This window comes from Anser brachyrhynchus (genome assembly GCF_964034855.1).
Source record: "Anser brachyrhynchus genome assembly, chromosome: 7".
NCBI classification, from domain to species: Eukaryota; Metazoa; Chordata; class Aves; order Anseriformes; family Anatidae; genus Anser; species Anser brachyrhynchus.
This window is the reverse complement of record NC_137701.1, coordinates 35593094-35620290: the sequence shown is the minus strand read 5'-3', so window position 1 is coordinate 35620290 and position 27197 is coordinate 35593094. Positions and strand designations below refer to the sequence as shown.

The window sequence follows — 27197 nt, the reverse complement described above, 5'->3', positions numbered from 1 at the left end:
GAGGACTGATGAGCAGTGTATGTACTATGCGCTATAAGATACAGTCTTCCATCTCCCATTCTCAAAAAATGCTTGTTTTGTCAATGGTTGCTCTGGGAACACGAGGAATGGAAAATTAATCTTTTATTATTTTACTCACCTGTGAGACTATCCATAAGGCCTATTTTGCCTGCCCACCTGCTGATCACTCGAGTAATATCTGCTTTTTTTTTTACGGACCAAGTACTCCCATTCTCTCAACAAGACAAACTTGAAGTATAATTGATTTCTCCGATGGATTTTTTAATGAATATCTATTGCGACTATAGTTGCTAAAGTACTCACTGATGTTTGTGTTCCAACAAATATAAATCTGTTCATTTACTATCCAACTTTACAACCAGCTATTAGCTGGGGGAAAGCTACTTGAAAGAAAAACACCAACATCCGTGCATTTAGAGATGCTAGAATCCAAACTTGCAGCATGATCTGAACATGTTCTCGCATCCCCTTTTGCAACTCACAGAATTGAAACCTCCATCCTGCAGCAAGCATGCACAGGATCTGAGCCTTCTTAAAAAGCAGTGCGATTACATCCTGTACATCAAACTCCAACTAAACTATATACTGAACCAAAACAAAATTTAAAGTGCTGTTTTGCTGTGACTGTAGCATAATCAAAAATATGCATTATGTTAACAAAAATTAATATCCCCAGGCCTGGCATATGGACGAAGATTTACATCAAAACTTACTTTTAAAATTTGAATTCAAAGCTAGGATTTAACTTCTCACAGAGACGAGTATATATAAGATGGATAAAAAATTGACTTGTGTGTTTTGATCCAGGTCCAGGTCCATGGATACAAAGGAGTAATTTCTTAATAATTGGATTAATAGCAGCAAAGATACTACTACTTAGCAGTCAAAAGAATGATTTACATATACATATAAATATTCCAGATGGCCACTTGGGAGTAGACTGAATTTAAATTAAAGGAACAAATTGGATTTCTTTTAAGGAATTTTGAAAATGTGTACACTCATAGACATCATATTTTCAGACTTAGTGACCACTAAGCATTCCCACAAAAAGCAAAACGAACTTTCTGAGGTGCTATAGGAAATTCCATCCACTTCACACTATGTTGAGAGACGGACCAAGGAGCCCAGGGCTTCATACGCTAAGGACTTGGTTTAAATCACAAGGCAGGCAGAATTCCCGCTGGAAGCCAGGGAAAGTAAAGTTATTTTACACTTGGCGGGCTTGAGCCTCAATTCATCACTGCACTTGGATAAAAAAAAACTAAATTCCATGTATTAAATAGAACACTACCTAAGAGCATTAATGAATATGTATTAAGTTAAACAGAGTTTCAGGATTTTTATTAATGATTCTAAATATAATCTTAAAAGTAAGTTTTTAAAAAATCCAGGAACATATTTTTGTTTCAGAAACAATTAAGACTGTTCAGTGACAACACTGTAATTATGTATGAAGCTTTTTAGAAAACCCAAAATTGAAAGTAAGGTTAAGAGAAACTGAGCACTTCATTAAGGCTACGCCACACACTCAGCAGAGGTGCGTTACTGGAAGGACTCCCACGAAGTTAAACGCGCGACCGGCGGCTGGAACCAGGGGAAGGCTTTTCCCACCCATCCCACCAGAAGTCATAAGAAACACAAATCAAATCACAGCAAAGCTGAACCAACCAACAGAGGGCAGCTGACTCCCAGCTATAGGAAATTCTTATTTCTGAAAAAAAAAAAAAAACAACTTTCTATCAATTAAAGCCAAATTGATATCAAATCTTATGCAAATTGACACGGAATCCGTAGTGCTGGGACTAGATACCGATATCCCCCTGAAATCTCAAAGTTTTTCTGGTGAAACTGGCACATACACTTTCAATTTGTAAAGATAACATTTGAGAAAAAGGGAGATAAACACAGAAATATTCAAATCAGATGACTCCTCTGAAACAGGCAACTCAAAATTGTTCCACTAAAACTGTTAATATTTTGTAGAACTTCTCAACCTAGCCACCTCTGCATCTCTGCTCTACAAAAAAAAAAAAAAAAAGAGAATTGAAGTTTTCATACTTTATCTTTAATATTAACTCATATGGAAAAAAAATAGTTTTTAAAGGGCATTCCAGTTACAACTTTAATTAAGGGAAAATTGCTACAATAACCTACCAACAAATAAACTAAACTAAACTAAAAATCACCCAATGGTAATGCTAATACAAAACAATAAAACTGGTTGTTCTGTTATTCTGACAACATGTGGGTCGATACTTAAACCAAATTAATTCTGTGTTAGAACATAAATAACCATTTTAAGCAAGCATACTTTTTAAATTATTAAAGTGCAACTAATATCTGTTTACTGTGAAACCACAAATCAGTCTCATCCCTTTTAAAACTAATCCGTAACTCTAACAAACACACAGACCATATTTGCCATCAAACTCCAATCAATGCTAGGTAAACTTTATTAGGTGCACTAACATTTAATTATCTTTGGTTGTGAGTTTGAATTCCAAAGCTAATCTGGAAGACCTGACACGCTGTTGTGTGCCGCATCTGCTAGAGAGCACGAGGATTCACAAAATGTTCCCTTCACAAAGCAATGCATGTTTCCTGGTTAAGTTACAATATGGGAAACAGCTGACTCAAAAATAATATAAATTATATAAAGGATTAAAAGCCCTCATAACTTTTAATTAAGCAATAGATCACAACAGACTACATGGGACTGCTGATTTATGCACTCCTCAAGTAAGAAGCAGTAAATAAAGTTAGACAGGACAGAATATACGTCTTACTGGAGCAGGAGAATCTATCCATTCACATTGCATTGATACATAAAAATCCACTTGTCCTCAGTTTTTCTGTGGGTGGCTATAGCCTGCAATGTATTTATTTGTAACAGTAAGACATTTCAAGATCTATAGGAAATGAGGAAGGATTAGCTGAATCTGTACGTGATCTGTACGTAAACCACAGAGCCCTAACAGCCAGGTTCTCCCCCTAGGACCTGGGGTGCTGCTAGGGGCTGAGGACGCACCTGCAGACTTTGTTTTCATTTAGCTGTGCTTTACCATGGAAGAAAAGGAAACGGAAAGAACGGAAAAAACAACAGGAAAAGCTAAAATCCTTCACTGGGACTGGAAGCGTATGCACTCCGTAGCTTACACAGGCTCCATCCATATCGCACCCTCCCAGAGAGCCATATTTACAGCTGCTTTCTTAGTGTGCCCGTTGTAACAGGCAACTCAGGAGGCAGCGACAGCCCTACACAGCTCTACAGTAAACATAATTGCTCCTTTCTTTCCCCCAAACCAACCAGTATGTGACCAGAATGAATTCCAACTTCTGGAAAACATCCCTTGCAAACACCAGACCTCCCTGACATGGGGGTTGTATCTGCAATCACTCAAAGCTGTAATTGGGCCTCAAAATCTAAAATCACAAAGTGGCTCATATTCTAGCTATCAGCCTGGTAATGCTGATGATCCTGATGCTGTCACCTAAAAAAGACGCAAGATTCATGTATTCAGCTTGCAGTTCAAATGCGCACGTCTAGCTGGGGGGAAGCCGAGCACAATCCTTGCAGTCATGTGAGGAAACATCAAGAGGCATACAGAAGGTCGTTCTCACTTTTATTCTGTTGTCTTAGAGGAGGAAACCAATTAAGCAACATAAAAAGAAAATAAAATCCGTTCCTGAATCTATCAATCAGCCACCCTACATAAAACAAAGCAAACCGAACAAATGATAGGGGTATAATTTCTGGGAAATGGCCACAAGAAATGTCTGCACCAGAAAAATTATTAACACTTGTTAAGTATTAATCAATGATAACTGCCATACGCGGAACAACACAGATATATTCAACACTTAAAAAGGCAAGATCAGGGTTATTTTAAGGATCGTAATGCAAGAAGTGTCTCAGCATCGCCAGGCTTCCTAGTAGCTCTGACAGATGATAACATAACATATATCTTCTTGTCCATTCTCCCTGTTTGAACAGCAACTTCATTTCAAATCATTGCCTCTTATTGATAAAAGTCAGAAAATGCAAAAATCATAGACTTAGTGAAGACGCAGGAATTTTCTGCTCTAAAATCTAGAATATATTCACAGCATACAGGTGTGTCAGGCCATCTTTAAGAAAACCCATTCCTCTAAGAAGAAAATCAAACAACTGAATTTAGTAGACTTCAAACCAGGGACACACAGAATTTGATACACGTTTAGAAGAAAATTCAGTCCTTCTAAGAGATGGTGCTGCCTACTTGAAAACTGAAAAAGTGACTAAAATCCTAATCAATAACAAAGCTGGAGATGCAGCCACAGCGATCACAGAAGACCTCAGTGTAGAGGTCCATATAATAACCATTCAGACTAGGCTTTGGCTGACCAAAGGATACGTGACACACTCTGCCCTGCAGAGAGGAAACTCATTTCTTCACCCCAATTTTCCCAGCATCAGAGCTGGGGCAGACAGCTGTGACATCCTTTCTTACAGCTTTCTTACCTAGAGTAGCCTTGCACTGGCTTCTGACAGTAGCGGATGGCTAAATCAAGCCAAAGCCATCGACCCAATTGTCCAACCCAACCCAATCCCCACTTTGTTCCATCTAGGTGCTCTGCACCGTGGTTCAGATTGCACACACACCTCCCCAGACCCGACACAGAGCTGGACTGCCTCCTGCTTCATCTACTCCTGTCTAATGCCAAGATCTTGTTGAGCTCATACTTCAAAAAGTTTTGAAATCATTATGTGCCAAGTTCTATAGAACTATAAATTATTGCAATTAACTTCATTACTTGACTTGGAATCTATTTCAAAAGAAATTTCCATATTCATGTCTTCTATTATAGCAAACATTGTTTTGCAATCAACAAAATAATATTTTAGAAAACAATTTTGTACACATCAAAATTATAAGAGTGTAGAGTAAAAGAAAACACATTAACATCTTCATTCAACTTGCCAAAAGCAAGAGAAGTGATACCTCTCTGTGTAATTCACTGTTTCTGAAGACTAAGTAACGTGATAAAATACATTGTGCCAAATAGCTGTGTTTTTCATCTCTTCTACCACAGGAAATGGGGAAGATGGACCAACATGTTTTATTCTGAATATTCTTGTTTGTTCAAATTAGAGCAAAACCTACCTACTTATTTTAACTGTTATGCAGTATTTCCTTTCCAGAATGATTGTGAACCTACAGCTGAGGACAAATTCTACCACAAAACTTTCTGGAAAAGAAATAGAAAACACTCTAAAAGGAGGAAGAGGTGGTGGTGGGGGGTGGAACAAGATTAAATCTGCTGCCAAGGAACAACCGAGGCATCAATCCTCTGTGTTCTTCTGCTCCTAAGACAAAGACAAGCAAGAGTAAGTTCAGTCTCAGTGTTAGACGCTGTCACGCTGATTTATGACACGCAGCACACGCTGGTCCTCCAACATGACATATTGTCCACAAGAGATTCAGTACAAACCAAACTTCTTTCCTTAAAAAATATTGCCTAAACCAATTTAATTTCAGTTCCTTAGGTGAAACGCTAATACTTTGCCCACTGGGCAACCCAACCTCCTATGGCTGATTTTCCATTTAATTCTATCTCCTCTGTACGAAAGCAAATAGGACAAAACAATTTTAGTGAAACTCCTGTCTTTCACAACATTTGCACTATGTTATCATATTAAACAATCACGATTTTCTTCGACGACAAAAATAGGAACTCTGCACTTCAATCAGAAATAATTATGGGTAAATTTTCAGTTCAAGAGGTGCAAATGTATCATTTTCTTTTACAGCAAAATGCCCTGCTTTGATCCACATTTCGTGAAGAAGTTGGTACAGTCTGTAGTAGACAGAAAAATGCAGTTTAGTCAGTTAGCACAAGAGTGTTAATTTTTGTGGATTCAGATCAATTCTGAGAATTAGACTGACATAGTGTGATATTTAATTTAGAAAGGGCAGATATTCTCACAATTACAAAAAATAGCATTACAGCATCTATTAATATGTATTATTATTACAGAGGAGTGTGAAAGAGCTATCAGAATACTTAGTAAAGTGAAAAATACTTCCCAGGAAGTTGTCAAATGGCTCCATTTTACAAGGATGAAGCTTTTTGTGAATGGCAATTGCGAAAATAGGCTTACATGACTTTTTATTTACCAGAAAGCTTGCAGGAGAAATGAAAATCAAATGTGGATAGCTATTGAAACCGGATGCAAAATTAATGTATGCTGAGAATTACAGTACATGCTACAGGTTATTATGCTGACGGACAACATGGGAAATGGCTCTATTTCCTTTAGCAAAGGAAGCAGTACTGCTTCACATGGTAGGCTTTTCAGACCCTTTCTTCAGGAAGGGGAGATAGCACTCAGGCTGTACAGAATTGGCTTGCTACTTTTGGCCCGCTTAATGAACTGAATTACAGTTGAGTATTAAAACGCTCAGTCACAGAAAGAAAAGTGTAAGGAAACCATGAAGTTTTCACTATTTTTTGAGATTGAAAATTCTCCCATGATTGTACCAGGCAAAAAAAAAAAAAAAAAATATTCATTTTTATGATACTGTAAGAACGGCCTGGAATCGGAGGACCAATGTTTTCTATAGTGTAATTCCTTTAACTATGAGTGGGAAGAAATCTGATCTTCTGAAGGTAAAACCAAGAGTAAGGACAGATCTTCGTTTTCAGAAGTTAAGTTGCACACAAAGCAAATGAGCATTGATAGAGCTAGAGGAAAATATAGGTCAGCCGTGTCCTTGCGTGCCACAGAAAGGGATCTCCCCCAGCTGGTGGAAGAGCAGCCTGTGACAGGGCTCAGGAATAAGCTACTGGCATCCATTTATGAGTGCCTTCCAAAAAGTGTGGTGACTTTCTGACAATCAGCAATCTATATTATAAAAGAAGTAATTTATGCAGGCGCTATTTATAGATAATACATTATCGATTATATTCTTGAAGACCGATTTCTGACACTAAAATGCAAGGGATATCCAACCAGGAACTGGATGTGAGCTAACCCTTTGACAGCAATGAAAGAATGTTGGGTTCGGACACAACTTCTAACACAGGAACCTAACAGTTTTGAAAATGCTTCATGCACACACACACATAGATAAATACATGCTTATGTATGCATAAAAGATATATTTATGCAAGAGAAGAGTGCAACTATTATAACAAAATAAAACACAAAACCAAAACCTTTTATAGTCAGACATTCAAAATTAAGAGAAAAAATACTACTATAATATTTCACAGTCAGATAAGAGACATAGAGATAAACCAAAGAGGTTGCAAATATTTCCTGTCAGCAGGTAAGTACTGGAATATAACTTGAAGGAAGACAAACAGGAGAAATACAGTGCTATATGCTATATGTTGCTTCTTCAGAAACTTTATTGTATGCAAAATTATTGCTCTTTCTGAGAGCAGTTACCTAGCTAAGTGAAAATGGACCTTGTTTCATTACAGTGTCTTGTGATAAGACATGCTACATTGCTCTTCCTTAGGCAGAGTTCTTCTGACAGTCTAAAGCTTGCAAGCTACGAGTCGGGGCATTTTTGGATCATGGAAACTTAGCTTGCAAAACGCAAGCCAAAAATTGCCTTGAGAAACCACTATGAATGTAAATCAAATCTTAGTCTGCATACTGCTGTGTTGCTTATTTATGATTTTTTTTTTGAGGAAGTGTAAGAAGCCCTGGAAACATCTTAACAAAAGGTCTTTCTTGAACAAACCTTTACTAACACTGCAGATTAGAAAATGGGAAAGATCACATACATGACACCCTCCCCAACACCCAAGCCCATGTTTGGCTCCAAATGATAGTGACTTCTACTATTAGCATCAGGGTTCAAACCCATCCAATCTTGCACATTCTAATGGTGAGTTTTCAAAGCTTATAATTTTGTAATATTTTTTACTTTTGAAATTTGACACATTTTCGCTAATCAAAAAAAAATAAAAATCTCTTTTCCTTGGAAGTGTGAGTTGAACTAAATCAGTCATTTTCTATGAAAAGTTTACTAGAAAATCATACATCTTCACACTTGTTTCTGAGAGGTCTGAGCTATAAAGATACCACTGTCCTCCTTTCCCTGATTATTAAACTTGTGCATTAAATTTCAGGAAAAGTACTTTCATTTGTAATGTGCAGGTGTCTGTATTTCTCATATTCTAGAGTGAAAACTGGAAAATGTCATTAAGAACAAAAAAATCTTCATTTTAAATAAAGCGGTAAGCTTAAATTTCAAATACATCTTTCCTGCTACGCCTGCCTTTACAAAGGCTCTTAATCCTTTAAAAATGTTTGCTTAAATATATACGATATATACAAAGGCAATAAACCATTTGCTATGATATTTGTCCTTTAGCAGGAGCAGGTAAGAGCAAGAGGGGGAGGAAGGAAAAGGAGGGAAAATCTTGACAAGAATATATATTAGAGCAATCAATAGAAAGATAATCCTTGGAATTCGTGAGTCTTTAAAAGAAAATGCATTTTCTTGTAGTAATCCTAAAAACCTATAAAAGAATATTCAAGCAATAAACTCCCCATAACTCATATTTAACCTTTAGTCATGTAGAACTACATATTAAATAGCTTAGCAACTGCACGCTGTGTAAGTGCATTCAAATAACAGCAGAAATAGAAAAATGTAAATGCTACAACTCTTTTAACATGCAATGCACAGCCAAGAACATCTGCCAGCTGACCCTATAATCCAATCGGCTGTTCAGAAGCAATCATAGCCTTAGATAAGAGCTCCACAACTTCTACATGCAATGCCCGTTTTCTTTAAAAGATCTAGCGAAATATAGTTAACTAACTCTTAAACAATCTTCAAACACTTAGAGGTACAAGACAAAAGTAATTCAACATATCACATGGATTTGCATTAAAATACTGTCATCTTTCACCCCAAATATTGTAATTCACTATCTAATTTAATGGGACAATAACACAGAACAAGCTGAAAGCTAAAGTGACCGTATCAAATCAAGTGATAGCTCAGAGTTTACTTCTCACATCTACTGCACCCGAGAAGCTCCACTGAATGAGAAGATTGAATGAGAAGCTCTACAGGCAGAATGAGCTTGAGACATCTGAAAGAGTGGCTTCAAGATCCTCTTGTTATCAGGCAGAGGCATCTCCAGCCAGGTGTGCAGCCCTCAGGTCCTAGGCAGCTCCCCCACCCCATTTTGCACAGGGATTGCAGCAGCAGCCCCGATGTCTGGCTCCAAGCAGGCACCCAGGGCTCCAATGGTATGTTGTTAGCACCAGCCCAATTTACTGCCAGAAGAGCCAAAATACTCCAAGGAATTAGGAGCATAAACTCCATGGAATATAATGCGGGAACAGGACGTCTCATTATCTCAGTATAAAATTAAATTTATGCTAAAACGTTCAGTTCTAAATACACAAGCGAACTGCACTGCCATGACTAGACTGCTTCTAGGAGGACAGTGCGCTGTAAAAAGGTTTCTGTGAATCAATAATTTTTATATTAATCAATAAATTGTTTTGATCATACAAATTGCCCTTCTCTCTAAAGCAGTAGCCTTGCTGAAGTATCTGTATTGGCAGGGATCTGGAAACAATGGGAAATTGTAAGAGAGAAATGCTGGAATACTGCTTCAAGTTACGCTCTCTGTACTTAAATTCATGTCAAATATCTGAAAGGCATTGGGGAAAAAAAAAAAAAAGGACTTACAAGGGTCTAAGGGTCTGACAACAAGCCTAGAAAACACCTTTCAAAAGAAGAGAGTTAAAAATTATTTGGCTTAATGAGGAAAAGACACAAACTGACCAAGGGTTTTAATTGTAAGATACTGGAAAATTGAGGATTCTCCAAAATAATTAAGTAATAACAAGACTCAAGCTCAGAAACAATAATTTTAAAAAGACAACTAAAATACTGGAGGAAATAATAAAAGAAATCTACTGGCACCTAGAGGAGGTTTAGTCTTGATTTTAAGTTGTCTGAAGTCTTTATCAAAGCATAAAACACAATATAGCATTGTCACCAGCAAAAGATAAAGAAAATCATGCACCAAGGTGACTTAGCTTTCTCATGCCTGATACCACAGAAAAGCAAGTATTGTATTTCAGGTATTTAACCCAGATTATGTGATTATGTAAAAATAATTAGGAATTCACATACGAATATATACAGAATTCTGGAGAGTTTTGCTCTAGGATTTAAGCATTGCCCACCTCGGAGGAAAAAGAAGACAATCTGCCTTGCCCTGGATTAAATATGTGTATGCAGCTTCATTAAACATCAGTACAATCAGCTAACCCAGTTCGCCTCCTGAGCAGACAACTTTTACATGCTGCAATGTGCCTCAGGACTTCAGCATTTCTAAATCAGTGCTGGAAGTCAAAGTCCAGTGGGTGCAGAGCAAGCAAGACTCCTTCCTAACTGCACAAAGGATTAAGAAACATATGGGGAGCCAACAAATGCAAACACACACACACGTGTGTGTGTAAATATATACACATACTTATAGATCAAGCCTTGTGTTCCTGGTAAAGGGGCAAAAAGCACCAGCCACATTTATATTAATACCAGCCATAACGCCGATAAACCTTACAGAGACATAATTTCCAAGTTTAAACAATTTCTTTCCTTCAGTATCTTCCAAAAGGGTTTTGAAATTAGCAAATCTAATGTGTGTGGGAATAGGCAACACTTTATAGCAATGTTTCCTTTTAATAGAAGTACTCTGCTGTGTCTGTGGGTAACAATCCCAGTACCTTTTCATTACAAAGGAGCTTATTGTTACCTAACAACTTACTGTGGGATTTCATTCTGCTTCTCTGGCGATCTCTCTGATCTATTAAGAAAAGCACTGAGGTATGGACAACATACACTTTATTGCAGTTTTATATTTCTTAGTTCTTGCTTCTTCTGTTAGTCTACTGCCTATGAATTTCAAACAGTAATAAGCAAAAAAAAAAAAAAAAGTATTTAACTGCTTCTCACAGGAAAAAAAAAAAAACTGTGAGGAAAATTAAGCAAGTTGAGAATCAGGTGGTAGAAGTGGTGCTGCCTCCTGGGACACAACTGCTGCTGCAGCGATTGCACAGTAAACAGGATCCAGCAGCTCTAGCACCTGCAAGCCACTATACAAATACATCTTTGTAGGAAGACTGTTAAAGGCCTTCTACACATATTGTACAACTTACTATATATATACACTCACATATTCATAATATACATCAAGTCCCTTCGGCATGACAGTTTCTGTCCTATTAATTAATTTTCATAGTTGAATTTGAAAGAGTGGGCCAAACTAATAGTACTTCATCAGTGTTAATTAGCATTAAGAATTAATCAGTATGTGTAGAAAATCTCTATTAGTTTTGTAGAAATGCATACAGCATTAAATGTCATTTAAATACACGTTGATTTTTTTAAGAGCAGCAGTTTAGAGATTATTTCCCTCTAATGGGACACTTCGATATTGAATATACAGAGATTAATGTTGAAGGAAACTTGTGCTGTGTCTAAGGGAAATGTTGCCAAAAATAGTAATAGATATTTAACAAATGTTTCTGCTGCTACCTTAGTCTCAGACAGAATTAAAGATTTTTAAAATGTCCGTGACATCTCAGTTCTCTGATGTTTATATGCTACCCAGGTGGGATTATTTGTCCAGGGCTTCCTGTGCTATGGTAGATAAAAACTGTCTTTTTATAAGAAATGAGGTGTTTCATGTCAAATTCTGCTGTAACATGAGCATCTTCCCCTCAATCCTCAAGAAGTTCTACAAGTGCCTACAAAACCCAAAACAAAGAAGGGTCCCCGAGATAACTTCTGTTTGTATTTCTTCACCAGCTCAGTCCTTTATGATCCTAGTTAAAACTACAGTAAGCACATTGAGATTTCTGTTGGCTATTTAACACCACTCACCTGATTCTTGAGATCCAGTTTTGGGCAGGGGCGGCCTCCATTGTAGGGTTTCTCCTTAAGCCATTTGGATCGGACTTTCACCCCTGTTCCACAGGAAGAGCTGCAAGGGGTCCAGGTGGACCAATCGCTTAATTTGCAATCAAATGGGCAAGGAACTGTGCAAGATTCTTCAATGTAACCTAAACCAAAAAATTAAGAGAGAGGTTTTAATCACCACAGCTCGTGAACTCTGATGATATAATGTCTCTGAAGTCTGTGTAATCAACCCAAAATGAGAACTTCTTAAAGAGAAGAAATTTGGCAGACTGTCAACGCTTTCCCAATGCAAGATAACAATTTTATTTGTAACAAACAGCAGTGACTAAAACTAATTTCTTGGTTTAGTACAATTATTATTAATTAGGATGACCATGATAAAACTGATTGATATGAAGGACGCACGTTGGCAAGAAGTATCTGTTGTGAAGTGGACAATGGACAACAGGTGGTAATCATCCTTCCTATGAGAATTTGGTCATAATATATTTTGGAGAACTAAGCGTACTGCCTAATTTTGTGATCCTACAGTGTTGTTCTGTCTGTCTAGATGGTCACCCTGGGCAGGGAGTCAGAGGCTCTCTTCCCAGCAGACATCCCACGGCCGATGGACTCACTGGGGCTGTGCTCTTGGCAGCTCCACCAAGATGCACGAGGTATGCATCTGCCACCTGCATCCAGATGGGGTTTGTTCTTGGGAGAAGAGAGGAAATGTGACTCCCTCTTTCTCCTGGCAGTTCTCCTTATACATCTTTGCAACCATTTTGACTGTTCTGCATTTCATAAATGGCATAAGAAAACTTTGCCTGACTTGACCTAAAAGTGCTCCCAGGATCACTTAAAGTCAGAATACCAAACACTTTACTGCACTAAAACCCAGTAGGGTTTCTTAGGACAAAACCAGGTTTCCTCTACACAGACACAGCCCCACAGCTGGTTTAGGAGCTCCTGCACATCCCTGCTCACCACGCTGCATTCATTCTCCTCCAGTTTCTATTATCTGGTTGTCATGTCTCTACATACTATTTTGATTTAAACAAAAAAGAGATTTCATGTTCAACCATGAAAGTCAGTGGCTGCTAAGATCAGCCCTTATTACAGAAGGCTTAGTCCCTCTGACAGCTCTAGTAATTATGGTCATGGAAATAACAGAATTTCATCCATACTGTGTTTCTGACATTTCTCATTTTTATGTCCTTTCTTTTTGTTTGGTTTTCAGCCTACTAACGCTCCCTATGTATTCCTTACCTGCAGAATACCAAATTAACTGATTTAACTATGCTTTTAAGAAGGATTTCTCCCCTCTCTATCAAGATGACAGTCACAACAGCAGGGGGAAACAGAAATATATACACACACACACACAAAAAAAAAAAAAAAAAGTAGAAGCAGCTTCCCTCCACAAGGTCTGGACAAGAGCCCTGAACACCCAGGAAACGCGGAAGCCGAGGCAGGGAGATTAGTCTTGCCTGGCAGCTGGATTTACCGGCTCTGCCGTGTCCAAACCTGCTGCTGACTTTAAACCAGGACCGTGTTACATCCAGAGCATCAATCCACAGCAGCAGCATGCCACCTCCATCCTGGTCTTCATTACCAAGAAAGCTTTCAGACTTATTTAGACATCTCCCATCCAGAAAACATCCCCCTCCTAGGAGTACAAGAAATACTGACATTGTTTTTGCAAACACTGCCTTAAAAAAAAAAAAATAGAAACAGTAGTTCCCTCCTTCAGTTCAATGATGCTCTATTTCTTCTTTCTTTTGCTTCGTGCTGGTACTCTGTTCCCTCTTCCTTTGCACAGCCACCCCGTTAGTCTGACAGCTGCGATTGTTTCTGCACAGCAGCTCCTGCTGGAACCCTTTCCTAAAGCTGCACAGCTGTCCCCGTACAGCGTGCTCTGCTTCACTTTGCTGCCTCTTATCTCTGTGAGTTGCGTTGCCTTTTCATTTGTGGCTTCAAAGCCACTGGCATTAGGCATCTTAATTATTTCCTACCAAACCCATTACGGTGGTGATCACATATCTGAGATAGTTCAACTTTGCATGTTTTGTATTCTCATCAAGCTAAGATTATACCCACGCACAGACATATACAAATATTTCCAAAATAGACTCACTTTTTTCCCAAAATGAAACTCCCCAATTTCCCACCAACATTCTATTCCACCTGCTTAGGTTGCCACTCAGAACAGTTCATAAGACGTTATGATAAGTAAAAGAAATTTTCTCATGATAGATTTATGAGACGCATTTCTTAGGCAGTTCTCCAAAGAGTTCTCTTCCACCACCACATGAAATATCATTTTTCCTTGGGCTGTGTGACAGCCTAGGTAATTAACTCTCAACAGAAACAAAGAAAGTGCCTTGTTTTAAAGGAGGATTAGACAGAGGGGTTATCAACTTATCAGTGAAGGCAAAATGGGCTAAGCCTTTTGGCAGTTCAAGATCTACCTCTGTAATAAAAAGAACTATAATAAAAAAATAGAAAAGTAAGAAAGAGAAAGGAAAAGTATAATAAACAAAACTAAAGAAATCTTTTCTACTTCATTGCAGCAAAGTGCTGTGGGGATCCCTCAAACCACAGGATTTCTAAAGACTTCCTGGTGCTAAGAGGCCAGCTTATTCCTTTTTGAGTTTCCTCACCCATATTTATAAATTATATTAAGTATAAATAATTAATATCCAGCTAATAGAGCATTAAATTACCTTACTGCCCAAAAGAAACCAAATTTTCATATTCGACAGTGCTAAAGAATCAAAACGGGAATATAACCTTCTTTTAAGCTCTTCTCACAAGCCATCATTATATCTTCTATTAACCACTCGAGGTCAATCCACTGCTGAGATTCCCATGATCAAAGATCTCATTCAATAAAATAAATTCCTGCAAAAATCTTTGTGTGATGAATCTTCTCTGCTCACATATACAATGTCTTTACAGATATCTTTTTACAAGAAACTACTAAATAATGTTGTACTCAGCTCATCTACAACCATCACTTATGAGAATGGGATATTTGGTTTTCTCTGTAGGAGCCAAGAAATGGCTGGCCAGTGTCAAGGGGCTGAAAAGAGTTGAGTTTGGATACACACAATAAGCCTAGATTTGGCATTCCGAGCAAACTTTTTGCACTGGGAGGGTGCATAACACAAGAGAGAAAAAAAAATGAGAAAAAAAATAGATATATTATTAAAACCATCTATTAATAACAAATTCTACATTTTGACCGTAACAGAACACGAATAAAGGAAAGAGCGTGCATATATTTCTGAGTCACTGTCACTCAGCCTGGGGAGATTAACTTATGGGTGAGCTTACTCATATGGTTTTGTCACTGTCATCCTTAAGCACCTCACTCATCCATTGCGTTTCCCTTTTTTCTCTCATCTGTAGAACCTGGTATGAAAGATTTCTTGTGTTTCCAAGACCTTCTATGGAAAAAGACATAGGCTCTCCCCGGCCTTTTTTTCCACATGTCCGCTCTTCTTTTGAAGCTTCCTTCCTCTTTATTTATTCCTCAAAATCTCAAATACCATTAGACTGAAGTTCATTTAATTTAGAAACTACACATGAGAACCTCTGCACTGTGTGAATCACGCTCCTGCATGTCACTGAGCTAGAGCACAGGTGTCGCAGGAGGTAGCGACAGAAACTCGAATGCATGGGAAATTGTAAGTAAGCACTCTGAAACATGCTACTGGGAATAGTCCTGAATTGTCAGGAGAAAAATGAACTGGTTGATCAAATAAGTTTTTTGTTGATGTTGTTTGTTTTTTTTTTTTTATGATTAAGTGCTATTGTTTTAGTACTGAGACATTGCCAAGATAATAGGATGACCAAATGCATTTACCTAGGCTGCCAAGCTCATTTTATTATTATTTATTCATTAAGAACAATGTGCTTGTTGCTCTACAAGCCACAAATGGAGTCTCTTCCCTAGTGTCCATAATAAACAAAGTACCCGCAGAATACACAGGATGCACTGGGAAGGCACAAGATGTAACAACTATTATCCTTGTCTCATTTTTTTCTGTGCAACCCAAAAGAGATGAAGCAGGAGAAGGCAGATGAATAAAGCAAGGATGATGGTTTGGTGGGTGTTGGAGGTGCAGGCTCAAACTCATGGTGTAGAAACTTCTTTTCTCATTTTTGCTATGCAACCCAAAAGAGCCGAGGAGGTGGCTGAATGACGGTCCGGAGGATGTCGGCAGCACAGGGGGATGGATTTGTGCAGTAGCACAATTTCTTTCCCATCTACCCAAACAACACACGTCACACCAGGCACATCCAGCGAGGGTCTGCAGCATCTGTCTGTGTCCCCCTCCACATTCACAACTGGCTCGTGGTGGGAGAAGCAGGCAATTAGTAGGTTTACAGGCTAATGTGAGATGCTGACATCCACTTGATTGTTGCACTTCCAAATGATAAATTTGCCGAGGGTGTAAGGTCTGTGCGCAGTGTTAAACAAAAGTGCCAAAAGGATTCCAAGAGGCAGACTTAAAAGTGATTGGAAAATAAACAACATTCCTCTGGCAGCTTTGGAAACAGATGCACTTCTAATTGAATTGGCTTTAAACTCATTTGTATCCTCTCTAGCATATTTCATCATTTCAATTAACAAACTTCTAGCAGTTCTACCCTTGTTAGTAAACCTTGAGGTGCTTCATAAAATTCAAGGTCATTACTAAAAGAGGGACAATTCTGCATCACCGCTACTGCCGCTAGTAATAACACAAGTAATTTCCCTTGGAGTCTCTAGGATAAAAGAGATCACCCTTCTACGAACACGGGAGAAGCAAAGTGGACAGTGACACAGGAGAAATGTTTCTAATTACACAGACCAAAGGTAGAGGGGAAAAAAAAATTGAATCATTTTGCTATTTGGTAACCGGCTGTGAAATATGTAGAGTAAGACCAGTAAATCCACGCAGAGCTGAAAGTCTAATAGCTAGGGACTTCATTAGCGAGACCTGGTGGACCATGGCACTCGGTGGGCCAGATTCTGCTCCACTGAAGCTTTGGGATCAAACAAAAAGCAAGCTGGTGTTTTAATTTGGGTTAAAATTCTGCATCGAGCAGCTGTGACGGGATCTGCCAGCTGACCACAGCACTACGACTGTGCCCCAGCCAGGGCAGCCCGTGGTCTGTGAGCTGCAAGAGGAGCACCTCGTCCTAAGCAGTCCTGGTCCAAACGTTTAAACCTTGCTCCAAGGGCAAACGTTATTAGCTGAAGGAAACTAAGCAGAATAAACCTGGGATTCTTAATGTTTCTAACAACTTCAGTTGCATCTGAACAAGATGTAATATTGCCAAAATAAATGTTTAATTTTTTTTCTTTTTTTTTTTTTTTTTTTTTTTTTACTTTTTCTAATATGCAAGGATTTGAGAGATTTTATGCATTATTAGTTTGCTAGCTGGGAAATTTAAGAGATAATCTAATGAATTCATTCATTAAACACACAACGAAAAAACAGCAGAAATAACTTCTGCATCAAATATTTTACAAAGCTTGAATAATGGACTGCCTTAGCTTATTTATTCCCACTGGCTCTTCCCAACAAAAAGGCACATGCTCTCGTTATCTCATAGCAGACTGGTTATAGATTCTAAATAGACCAGAGAGGACCTGTAAAGAATGCTGGTAAGTTTAATTCATCGTTATTGTTATTGAAATTCATCCAAAGGTTGGTTTTATTGTTCAATTTCACAGCCTCTATAAATCCTGACAAGGCAGTCGGGTTGATGCTGACTTTGCATTATGATTCCTAATTTACTTTGATTTTGCATTTTCTTAAAAAATTTGCAAGCTTACACCTTGTCCTGACTTAAATACAAGCTGTATTAGTTGCTATATTTAATCTGTTAACTAAATAAGGAAATTTCCATTAATTAGCACATTCCTCACAGCAGATTGCAAACCAAACCGAGAACTCTTCCGGAGAAGAGAGACTCGTCTGCTGCCTTCTGAGTGCAAATGAACAGGACCTCACAGCGTACATTCATCTCGCGGGGAACTTCCGACGCAGACGGGCAGAAATTCACTGCACAAATCTGTCTCGGCTCCAGATCACAAAACGAGTCCTGGAAAGGATCCCTGCTCCTCCCGCAGCGGCTCCCCTGCCGTGAAGGGGTGGGCCGGCTGCTTGGGAGCCCCGATGTCTTACGAAAGTCTTTAGTCAAATAAAAACTCATGCACCAGGATCAATGGCGCTTAGGCTGGGAGCTCAGCTGTGTTTTCCTACATGCTTTGATCACCACTCTGCAACTGGGAAAATCATCTGCTTTCTCCAAACAAAACTGAATAGCTTTTTTTTTTCTTTTTTTCCCTTTGTCAGTGTATTTATCCTCTGTATATTAGGAAAGAAATTCATCCCACCGTACTTCATTAAGAATTGTTTAGCGTACACGTTCTTACAGGCGACTCAATTCATAATAAATGCAGATATGGTAAAACAAACCCGAGATAACGTTTACTTTTTATTATTATTATTATTATGAGATGTAGATAATGAAACAAGGCTGTTTTTGAAGGCTGTACACACATCTGCAACACACCATGAAGACAAAATTAAATTGTCCACAGAACGTCAAATTCCCCTCTTTCTCATACATCGGACTTCTCTCAAAGGCCCAATTCCACAGTAGCTGCAAAAATAGATGTCCTTTGCCAAGTGCCCTGAAGAGCAACAGAGTCTTGGGCTATTTGGACCGGGTGGGAAGCGTCTTCAAGAGACAAGGGTCCAGCACCGGGAGAAAGCTGTCACCAAATGGCACCAAAACTATCTGCCCCCTTCAGTAAATCACACACGGCCGGAAGGTCAGTGGCTTCAGGCTCTGCTGGAGCACACCAAGAAACTCGGTTTCGAAGTTCAGTGCCCTCCACGGAGAGCATCTTTCTGCCAGTTCCTAAACATACGACGTCAAGCATTGTCAACACAATATGCCACCGAATTTCGGCTGCCAAATTATGACCCCAAGACACAGGCAAGCCTCATTTAGACAACTTAGCTTGCAAAACAACTCTACGGTTTCCATTTTACAGAATAGGAAATGCTGATGCATTTCTTTGTACCCTGATAATTAGCAAGCATTGTGCACTATAATACTGCGATTATTTCAGACAGCATAAACGACCAGATCACTCTGCAGAAGGGAGCACAAAGCAATTAGATAAATTTGTGATAAATATTATCAAGGAGGTTCGTGACAACACGAGCAAAAGATAACTATTTTTCTTTTCCCTTTTCTTTTTTTTTTTTTTTAAACGTACGTTCCTTGTACTTTAATTTACAAACTTGGGAAGTATTAAAAAGTGTAAGGGCCTCTGCTCAAGAACAGGTCACCCAGCCCCTGGGAAGGCAGTGAGAAGTTTCTGAGCCCCCGCCGACCTCTGCAGCCTCCCTCCCCGCCGTCGCAGGAGGCGAGTGACACAGTGACCTCGCAAATCAATACATCTAAATCAATACACTGCCTCGATTCCTTCTTGTCTCATTGATGCTAAATGAGAAACTTAATGACATACTTTAATTATACTTGCGCTGTTCTGAAGATGCCACTAACCATTATGCACATCGGGAAAACCTGTGAGCACTGCCCTGAATGGCAGATAGCTGCTGCAAGGTCCAGCCCCAGGCTCTCCTGACTGAGGCTATTCTGTCATGACGTCCTGCCTGCTCCTATAAGGAGTTTCATTCCACCTCCATACCGAGTCAGGGACACAAAGACATCCAACCTTAAATAAAGATGCACTAAAAAATATATATCTGATAGAAACAGGGTGTTAAGAACAGGAACAGTCCTCCTGGCTTTTCACAGCTTAAGCACGGGCACGGGGAGAGCAGCACAACTCATTCAGATGATGGAAAACCTTGAGATGGAAATAGGACATTTTCATGATGTAAGCAGTCCCCCGCACGGAGTATTGATGTGTTGAATTCCTTATAGATTTTTGTTTCAATTTTGCAGTGTGACTTTGAGCACTCCGGTTGTGCACTTCAATCTCCCCTGCTGGAGCATTTCCTCGCCAACACATTCAGACAGAAGCAGAGAGCAATGCAATCTTGTTAAATACTACAGTTTATAATGGTCACTCCCCTGGTTTACTAAATACAAATGAGATCCAAGATTTCCCAGAGGGAATCTGTCTGTAGTGAGGGATACCAGAAGCTTTGTAAATCAAGCTCATAGTTATTTAATTTACACCATCCTCACTTACAAACATTGGAGAACAGAGAGATTTCAAAGTGTAACTCGCACCCAGACATAGGCTAAGGAAAGATAACTGCTCAGATACTCATCAGTATCATTACAATAATCCTTAGAGCAGACTGGGTTTAAGTTTAATTTTATCTATATTTCTTAATTAAGACTCACTTCTTCAAAGCTTCTAAACTCAGCCATTGTTATATTTCTAAGTTTGTCTCCCAACCTCTGATCAAGCAGACTACATCAGGGACCTTTAAAGATACCCACTACTCGCCCATCTCCCCCTTCCATGCTAATCTTATTGTTGTATGTCATGCACCAGCAAACTCACTGCTGCCCTGGCAATCAGCTCTTCTTATTTAGACACTTGCCTATATGCAATAAGTGGAGTTCTTGTTTTTGGAGGATTCTTGCTCCATACAAGCAGAAATACATGTATTTGTCTCTGAAAATCCTCAGAATATGTCAAACGTGAAACCTGTAAACACTCACTGGAAACAACTACGATGCCTACTTATATGCAGGTTGCACAGGGCTCCCTACCAGTGGTAACGATACAAAACAGTGACTTCCCATTTACAAATGACTTGTCATCCATTTATTTGCCTTACAGACGTACTCACTGGAGCTATATAAAAAGCAACCAGCTTAAAAAAAAAAAAAAATTGAAAAATAAAAAGCCTTGTAAGACACGAGAGGAATCCTGTGAACTACATGAATATGTGTCACTTCCCAGTTCAGTTACACATCTCTCAAAGGGATCATGAAGCTCTCCATGAGCAGGAAAAGTAGAGGTTTTAACATTAGAGTACTCCATTCATGAAATGCCTTCGGTGAAAACAGTATTTCTTCATACTTCCAGAATAACGTACTAAATGGAACGATACATAGGGAGAGAAAAATGTTAATTCTGGGTCCATCTTTGTATGATAACATTTTATTAGAGCCTTGCTTCGTAACAGACCATATTTGTGATAAATGCATTGTTAAGGATGAAGAGACTGGCCACATTTCAAAAAGATATCTTTACTGTAGCCTACTGCAGAAGTCAGCAGTAGATTGCCCAGTGCATTACCTTGCTATCAAAACTGTCCTGAGTCTCTGATAGACTACTTCCACACCGAGTTACTATTTCTACACCAAAAACGTTCTCAACTCCCACGGAAGAGTTTTAATCAACCTGTCAACAACAGAAAAACTGACTGAACCTAATAATAGAAACAAAAGGCAGGGCCATAAGCAAGGGTGGGCAAAGGTGGTTCAGCAAGCAAAGGCTCGCGGTGCATCAGCTGCTCTGCAGTAAGTGCTCGTGTGCATGCCTGCACCACCGGGGGGTATGCACCTGAACCCATCGGATAGGAAGCCCCAGCACATGGGCAGCTCATCCTCTGAAAGCCTGTAGCCTGATTCACCTTACAGCAAACGCTGCTATCCCAGACGGCAGCTATTGGAATGGGTTCTGAAAAAAAACATGTAATATTCTAAGGCAGAAAGCCAGTTCTGAGGTTCGTAAAAAATCATTTCTTCTCATGGGCTGGTAGTGCCACCTCTTCAAAATGGTCATTTTATGGAATGCAGCAAAAAGCATAAAAGAAAGATGGGGAAAAAAGAATAGCACATCACTATGACTAAATGCAGCACCTACAGAGGATGGTGCTCGAATACCTAATCCTCTAAATATTTTCTCATAAGATACATGCTCGCTTTCTGTAAGAAGATACAGATCTGGAATAATGTGCATTACTATGTATTAGTGCCTCAGGGGAAGTCTTGCTTTAAATAAACTTCTTTGATAGACAGCTTGCCCCATTCAGAAATGACGTTTTTTTGATGGCTTTTTACCTTTGATTCTGTTGCCAAAAACAGAAACCATAAAGAACAGCAATGTCTAAACAGTTGTTTTCTGATCCAATTTCTTTTGATAGTTCTTTAACATCCAGGAAATAAGAGCTGTGGCCAAGTTTTCTTATGAGTAGATGTGGGTAAAAGAGGAAAGGAAGAGATAGTGGAAAAGCACTGTTCTGTGAGCACTGCTATAAGAGCAATAAGTAAAAGTCTTGTATACAGACAAGAAATAGAGGGCAGGTCCTTTACAGCGCAGCTTTACGCCTACAGCTCCATCGGCAGCCACAGCTGTAATTAAGATTGTCACTTCGCACCCAAGGAAACGTGTAGAAGTGTCAGAGAAAGGTCCAGAGGAGAACCCAGATGGGATTTCAGGGCTAAATTTAGAAGCTATTTAGCTCTGAGATAGCAAAAAAAAACAAAAACACTCAAAGGTGACAATAGCTTTAAGGAGTCCTGAAGTGGGGACTGAAGGCAGGGTAGGACAGCCCTGTCTGCAGCTGGCAAGGCCATTCAGACACACGTGATCCAAAGCTGGCCTTAATTCCCATGCCAGGGGATGAGACGGGCAGAAAACAAGGTGAATTTTTAGCTGAAACTTCTTCCTTGAGCAGTCTTTGAAAGGCTTTGTCCTGGTAAGTAATACAGTCATTTATTTATAATAAAAAGGCCACAGGGAGGCACAGGAGAAATGACAGAAAGAAAGAAGAGTAGGGCAGTATTTCATGGCCCAAATGCCAAACGGAGGTGGTGCAGCATAGTCTGAACGCTGAGCCTACATCTTACCATCAACCGATGGTGCCATACTTTTAAGAGGAGGAGGCACCTCAGGGCTGTCAAGTTTAAGGTGCAGAGCTGGAAGAGGCCAGCCTAGGCAGGACTGCCAACTTTCCTTGTAGAAGAAGTAAGGCAGTCAAGATTGAGGCTGCCAGAAAAGAGGCAAAAATTGTGGATGTTTGTTGGATGCTGTCTATGGCAGCACAAATATCACTTAAAACTAAATCTGTTTCAAATCTGGAATTAATGGTTTGTGGTTAAAAAAAATGAAACTTCAATATACAATTTCCTTTAGGCTAAAAATGAAATTAAATGCTTATTTTCAAAAACTGGTGAAACACCTGTTCTGAAAAGTTTCTATTTCTGAAGAGCTTCAAAACCAAATTGGGGGCTTCTGCAACGTTTTCATTCTTCAACATAAAACTGACCACATAGGAATAAATTTATACTACAGCAAATGTCAAAACAGATACAATTGCAAAAATAAATAGGCATTTATTCTACATAGCTTTTCCAACTTGATTTTTCCACAATTGTTACCTTGTAGAAAAGATAAGTGTGCTATCAGCCCAGGATAGACTTGGGTCACATTTCTTTAATCTATTAAGCTCTACTTATAGTTTTTTTTTGAGATACACAAATATCATTTTGCAGAAAGATTATTGAAGACCAGCGATTAAAAGCTATCTGAAAGCGTCTTATTTTCTCCTAAAATAACTCATCCTCTTTTAACTCAGATGCTTTCAGCATCCTGTGTCTTTCAGCTGGAAACAAAGTAATTTTGCTAAATGTGGAATTACTGCTTTAGAATTGAAGGTAAGACTGCTTTCAGGTAAGCAAAAAGATAAAAGCCTGAGGGTCAGGCAGTGGGTACTTGTGTTTGCTCACCGGTCAGTCACGCCATGTCCATCAAGCTGGTGGCCAGGATTTCCAAGTGAGGGAGTGCAAGCCCCAGAGGAATGCCATGAGCAGAAATATAGCACTGCTGTGGGCTGATCTTTCAGAAAACCAGACTTCACGAGTCTTGTGACTACCTGGTTTTCAGCAGCAGGAGTTGAATTGCCTGCTCTATGACCTTTGCATACTGTCCTGAACCTCTCAGCATTAGGGACACAGTTCTGCCGGACAGAAGCAGCGTCGTCACTGCTGGCGAATGCTGTCCTGCTGTGCCTTGGAGCAGGGAATGTTCCAGCATGTGAGCAGCAACTCTGAGCTTTCACATCGTCAAAGCTTTTAACTCCTCCCGGTGCAAATGCTTGCTACTCCCGCCCATTCCAGGTCCTCATGGGAGCAGAAGTGACATTCTCAAAGACTGACCTTGACAGCAGCATTCCTGGTAGCAGCAGGAAGAGACCTGTTGGGAAGGGTCTGAGTGACACCTCTGCATCACCAGAAATGCCCGGGAACCCTCTCAGCAGCCACAACCCCTTTTGATTTGTCTAGATGCAACTAAACCGTCTAAGAAAACATTCTACTACTGAGAATAACGAGGTATATTAGCATCCCTGCCGTGCCCTTCAAAAACTTAGAGATAATTAAAGCTTTTTAAGGTGGCTGTAGGTTGAAGCCAACTGCTCCGTGATTTAAAGCCAGGATCTATTTGTCTGTTGTGTCTTTCTTCCAGGCTCTTGTTGTTGTGAGCAAAGCAGAATTTGAATAGTATAAGCACACTTCATAAATTCCAGCTTTCCACAAATTCCCCATCAGATCAAAAGCTAAACCTCTGTGCAACAGCACAGAGATCTCCAGCCTTTGATTTGGAACAGATGAGACACCCTATGTTCCTCTAAGATTTAAAATAAAAAAATAAAAATTGGCACAGCACAAAAAAAAAAAAAAGAGGCAAAGGAGCCACATGAAATAATACAAAACAAAGGAGGTGGAAATGCAAAAATAGTATGAGGAATTCAGATGACAGATTGAAAGAAGCAGATGAGCTGCAATTAACAGGACAATTTCACGTCCAAAGAGGATGCTCCAAATGCCAACCAGCAAACAGAGACCCTCTGGAGCAGCAGTAAGCTGAAAGCAAGACAATCCAGTCTTCTGATGGGAAGACTAATTGAGGCAAATTATCAATTATATTTTTGTAATATAGTTGGAGATAGTTACCTCTATCCGTAACTTCCTAATTGCGTTTCCAGATTAAAGGAAGGAAAAGGAAAGCAAACCACCTCCAGGAGAAATGAATTAGCCCAGTTTAGAAACTGCAGGTTATTTCTTGAGCTTACTGAGTGAGCCAACAAGGAAAACAATGACACCACTAAAATAAAGCTGTACACCATCACAAAAGCCAGCCGTATGAAAAGATAAATTAAAAAAGCTATGGTGTGTTGTTTTCTGGACATAAAATAAAAGGTTTGGTGCAGAAGGGAGTAAGTTTCAGATAAGTCTGGGATTTATATTTCTGAAGTTGGTTGTACCTAATGATCATGAGCTAACCCAATATTTAATTGCAGTGATTGTGTTTGGGGAGGGTATGTTTTTTGTTTTGTTTCCCCACCCCCCCCCCACACTCAAGTTGCAAATGCAGAATTTCCCTGAAAACTCACTGTAAGTTCAGGGCCTCAGACTGTGAACCTCTCTGAGCAGTGATCAATCTCTACATTAGACTCAAACTCACTGTACGTACACATGGTAACTGATACATTCACTTCGATACAGGTCAATTAAATCCTACTGAAGAGGCAAGTTTAACAGCCAGGTTTCAGTCAGGGAAAGTGAAAATCATTGCTGCAAGAGGACAAAAGCCCAAAGTCTGCTCTCTAGAAAAGCTACAGACTGACCACTTTCATTGTCCTACACTTTATACTCGTCGTATTATCACGTCTGGGACAAACTTAAATCTGCTTCCAAGGCAAAGTTTGTAACCCTACATGTGTCTTTTTACATTTCGTAAAAATTCTTCAAAAGCACCCAACAAAGAAGTAAGTATTACAAATTCTCACTTTTATTCAAAGGAGGGAAAGGAAGAGCATTGTCCTGGCAAACAGATAAGAGAAGGAAACAGAGAGGTCATGAGACCTGAAAGAAAGAGAAGAGGAACATGCTCACCCCCAAAACTCATAAAGCAAGAACAACGCCTAGATATCCCAGCATTCAGAAAATAAGGCCATGACTTAATTAGATATAAATGTAGTCACCTAGAAAATGTCAGAAGGTCAGCTGATACTAATTGTGAACGAGACAAACTAGGCTACTCAGAAAAACCTGTCATGAATAATTTCTCAGGGCTTAGCAATTCTGCATGCTTCTGTAATTTGCTTTTCTCTATTATGGTTGAATAACATTCTGCTAATTATTAATTGGATAATGATTTGTTGCTATCACTAATTCAATAATGTGTTCAGAAGTGCATTTTGAAAGCTCCCAGCTCTTGAGACCGTAAATATTGGCCTTATCTTCACTTAACGGCTCTGGTTGGAAGGCAGGTCCCAAGTGATGGAAATGGAGCTGAGGGAGCTTTCTGCCCACTTTAGAGCACTCTGTGCCCAAAGTCACAGAAATATCCATGTGCTCCAGAGAGGGATGCAATGCTTCCCGTTCACCTTGCAGAGAAATGAAGCTGTCCAACACTGGGTGACAATGAGGAATGACAGCCTCAGCCACCTGCACAGGTACAGGATTCAACTCACGAAGGGTTTTGATGCACCACTGCTTTGGTCTGACCAGGAGTTCCAACGGCTTTGCAAGGCTCAGCGTCTTACTGGACTTCTTCCCAGACCATGGTGACATTGGTCTGCTTCTTAGGATGAAGAGACCATCCTGACTGCCTCCATCAAATGAGATTCTCTGGTTTGGGAGAGCAGCTTATACATCCTGAAAGTTACACAGGGATCTGGCTGGAAATAAATAATTCACCCTTAAAGGAACTCCTATGGGGTATCCAGAAGGTGGAAACATCTCACTCCTCATTTACCACCCAATTCCAAACCTACGAGTCTTAAGAGCACTCCGTGAGCAGACGTTAAGGGCACATGAGAGGATTCTGCTGTACAGTACTGACCACACTCTGATATGGATCCTGTGCTGGGGCTGTGTTGCAATCATTTCTGCTTTGATAAAAAGCTGAAGACAAGAAAGCCAATCCCCCTGAGCTACCACTCCCTATTACCTCCCTAAGAGAAGCCCAACCATTAAAAACACCACATAAATATCACTGACAGGAGGCAGGCTTCAAGGTTATTCAGAGAAGCCCCACGCATAGATGAGCTCCTCTTTTTTAGTAGTGATAAAAGCCTCGAGCTTTGCAAACGAGCAAGGCACCGCACAGGCAAACCCACCTTTCAAAACTCAACAGCTCGCTTTTTGCAGAAGAAAAAACGTTGTGGGGTAAGGTATAGCATTCCTCCTTCATGGGCCACAGAGGCATCATCAATTGGTACAACAGCACGT

At 39.5% G+C, this 27197-nt stretch overlaps 1 protein-coding gene across 10 annotated transcripts in view; it reads right to left on the bottom strand.

Annotated features, from left to right (window-relative positions):
- Positions 1-27197, bottom strand: part of THSD7B (thrombospondin type 1 domain containing 7B) — a 456617-nt gene that overhangs the window by 66628 nt on the left and 362792 nt on the right. For 8 of the 10 annotated variants that reach the window (XM_080600715.1, XM_080600714.1, XM_080600720.1 and 5 more), the window contains 2 exons: positions 13462-13623; positions 11940-12118 (listed from right to left, as the gene is read on the bottom strand). In XM_080600715.1, the coding sequence (XP_080456841.1) occupies positions 11940-12118; positions 13462-13623 (341 nt within the window). The remainder of the gene's footprint in view (positions 1-11939; positions 12119-13461; positions 13624-27197) is intronic. The other 2 variants (XM_080600721.1, XM_080600713.1) reach the window with 1 other exon arrangement.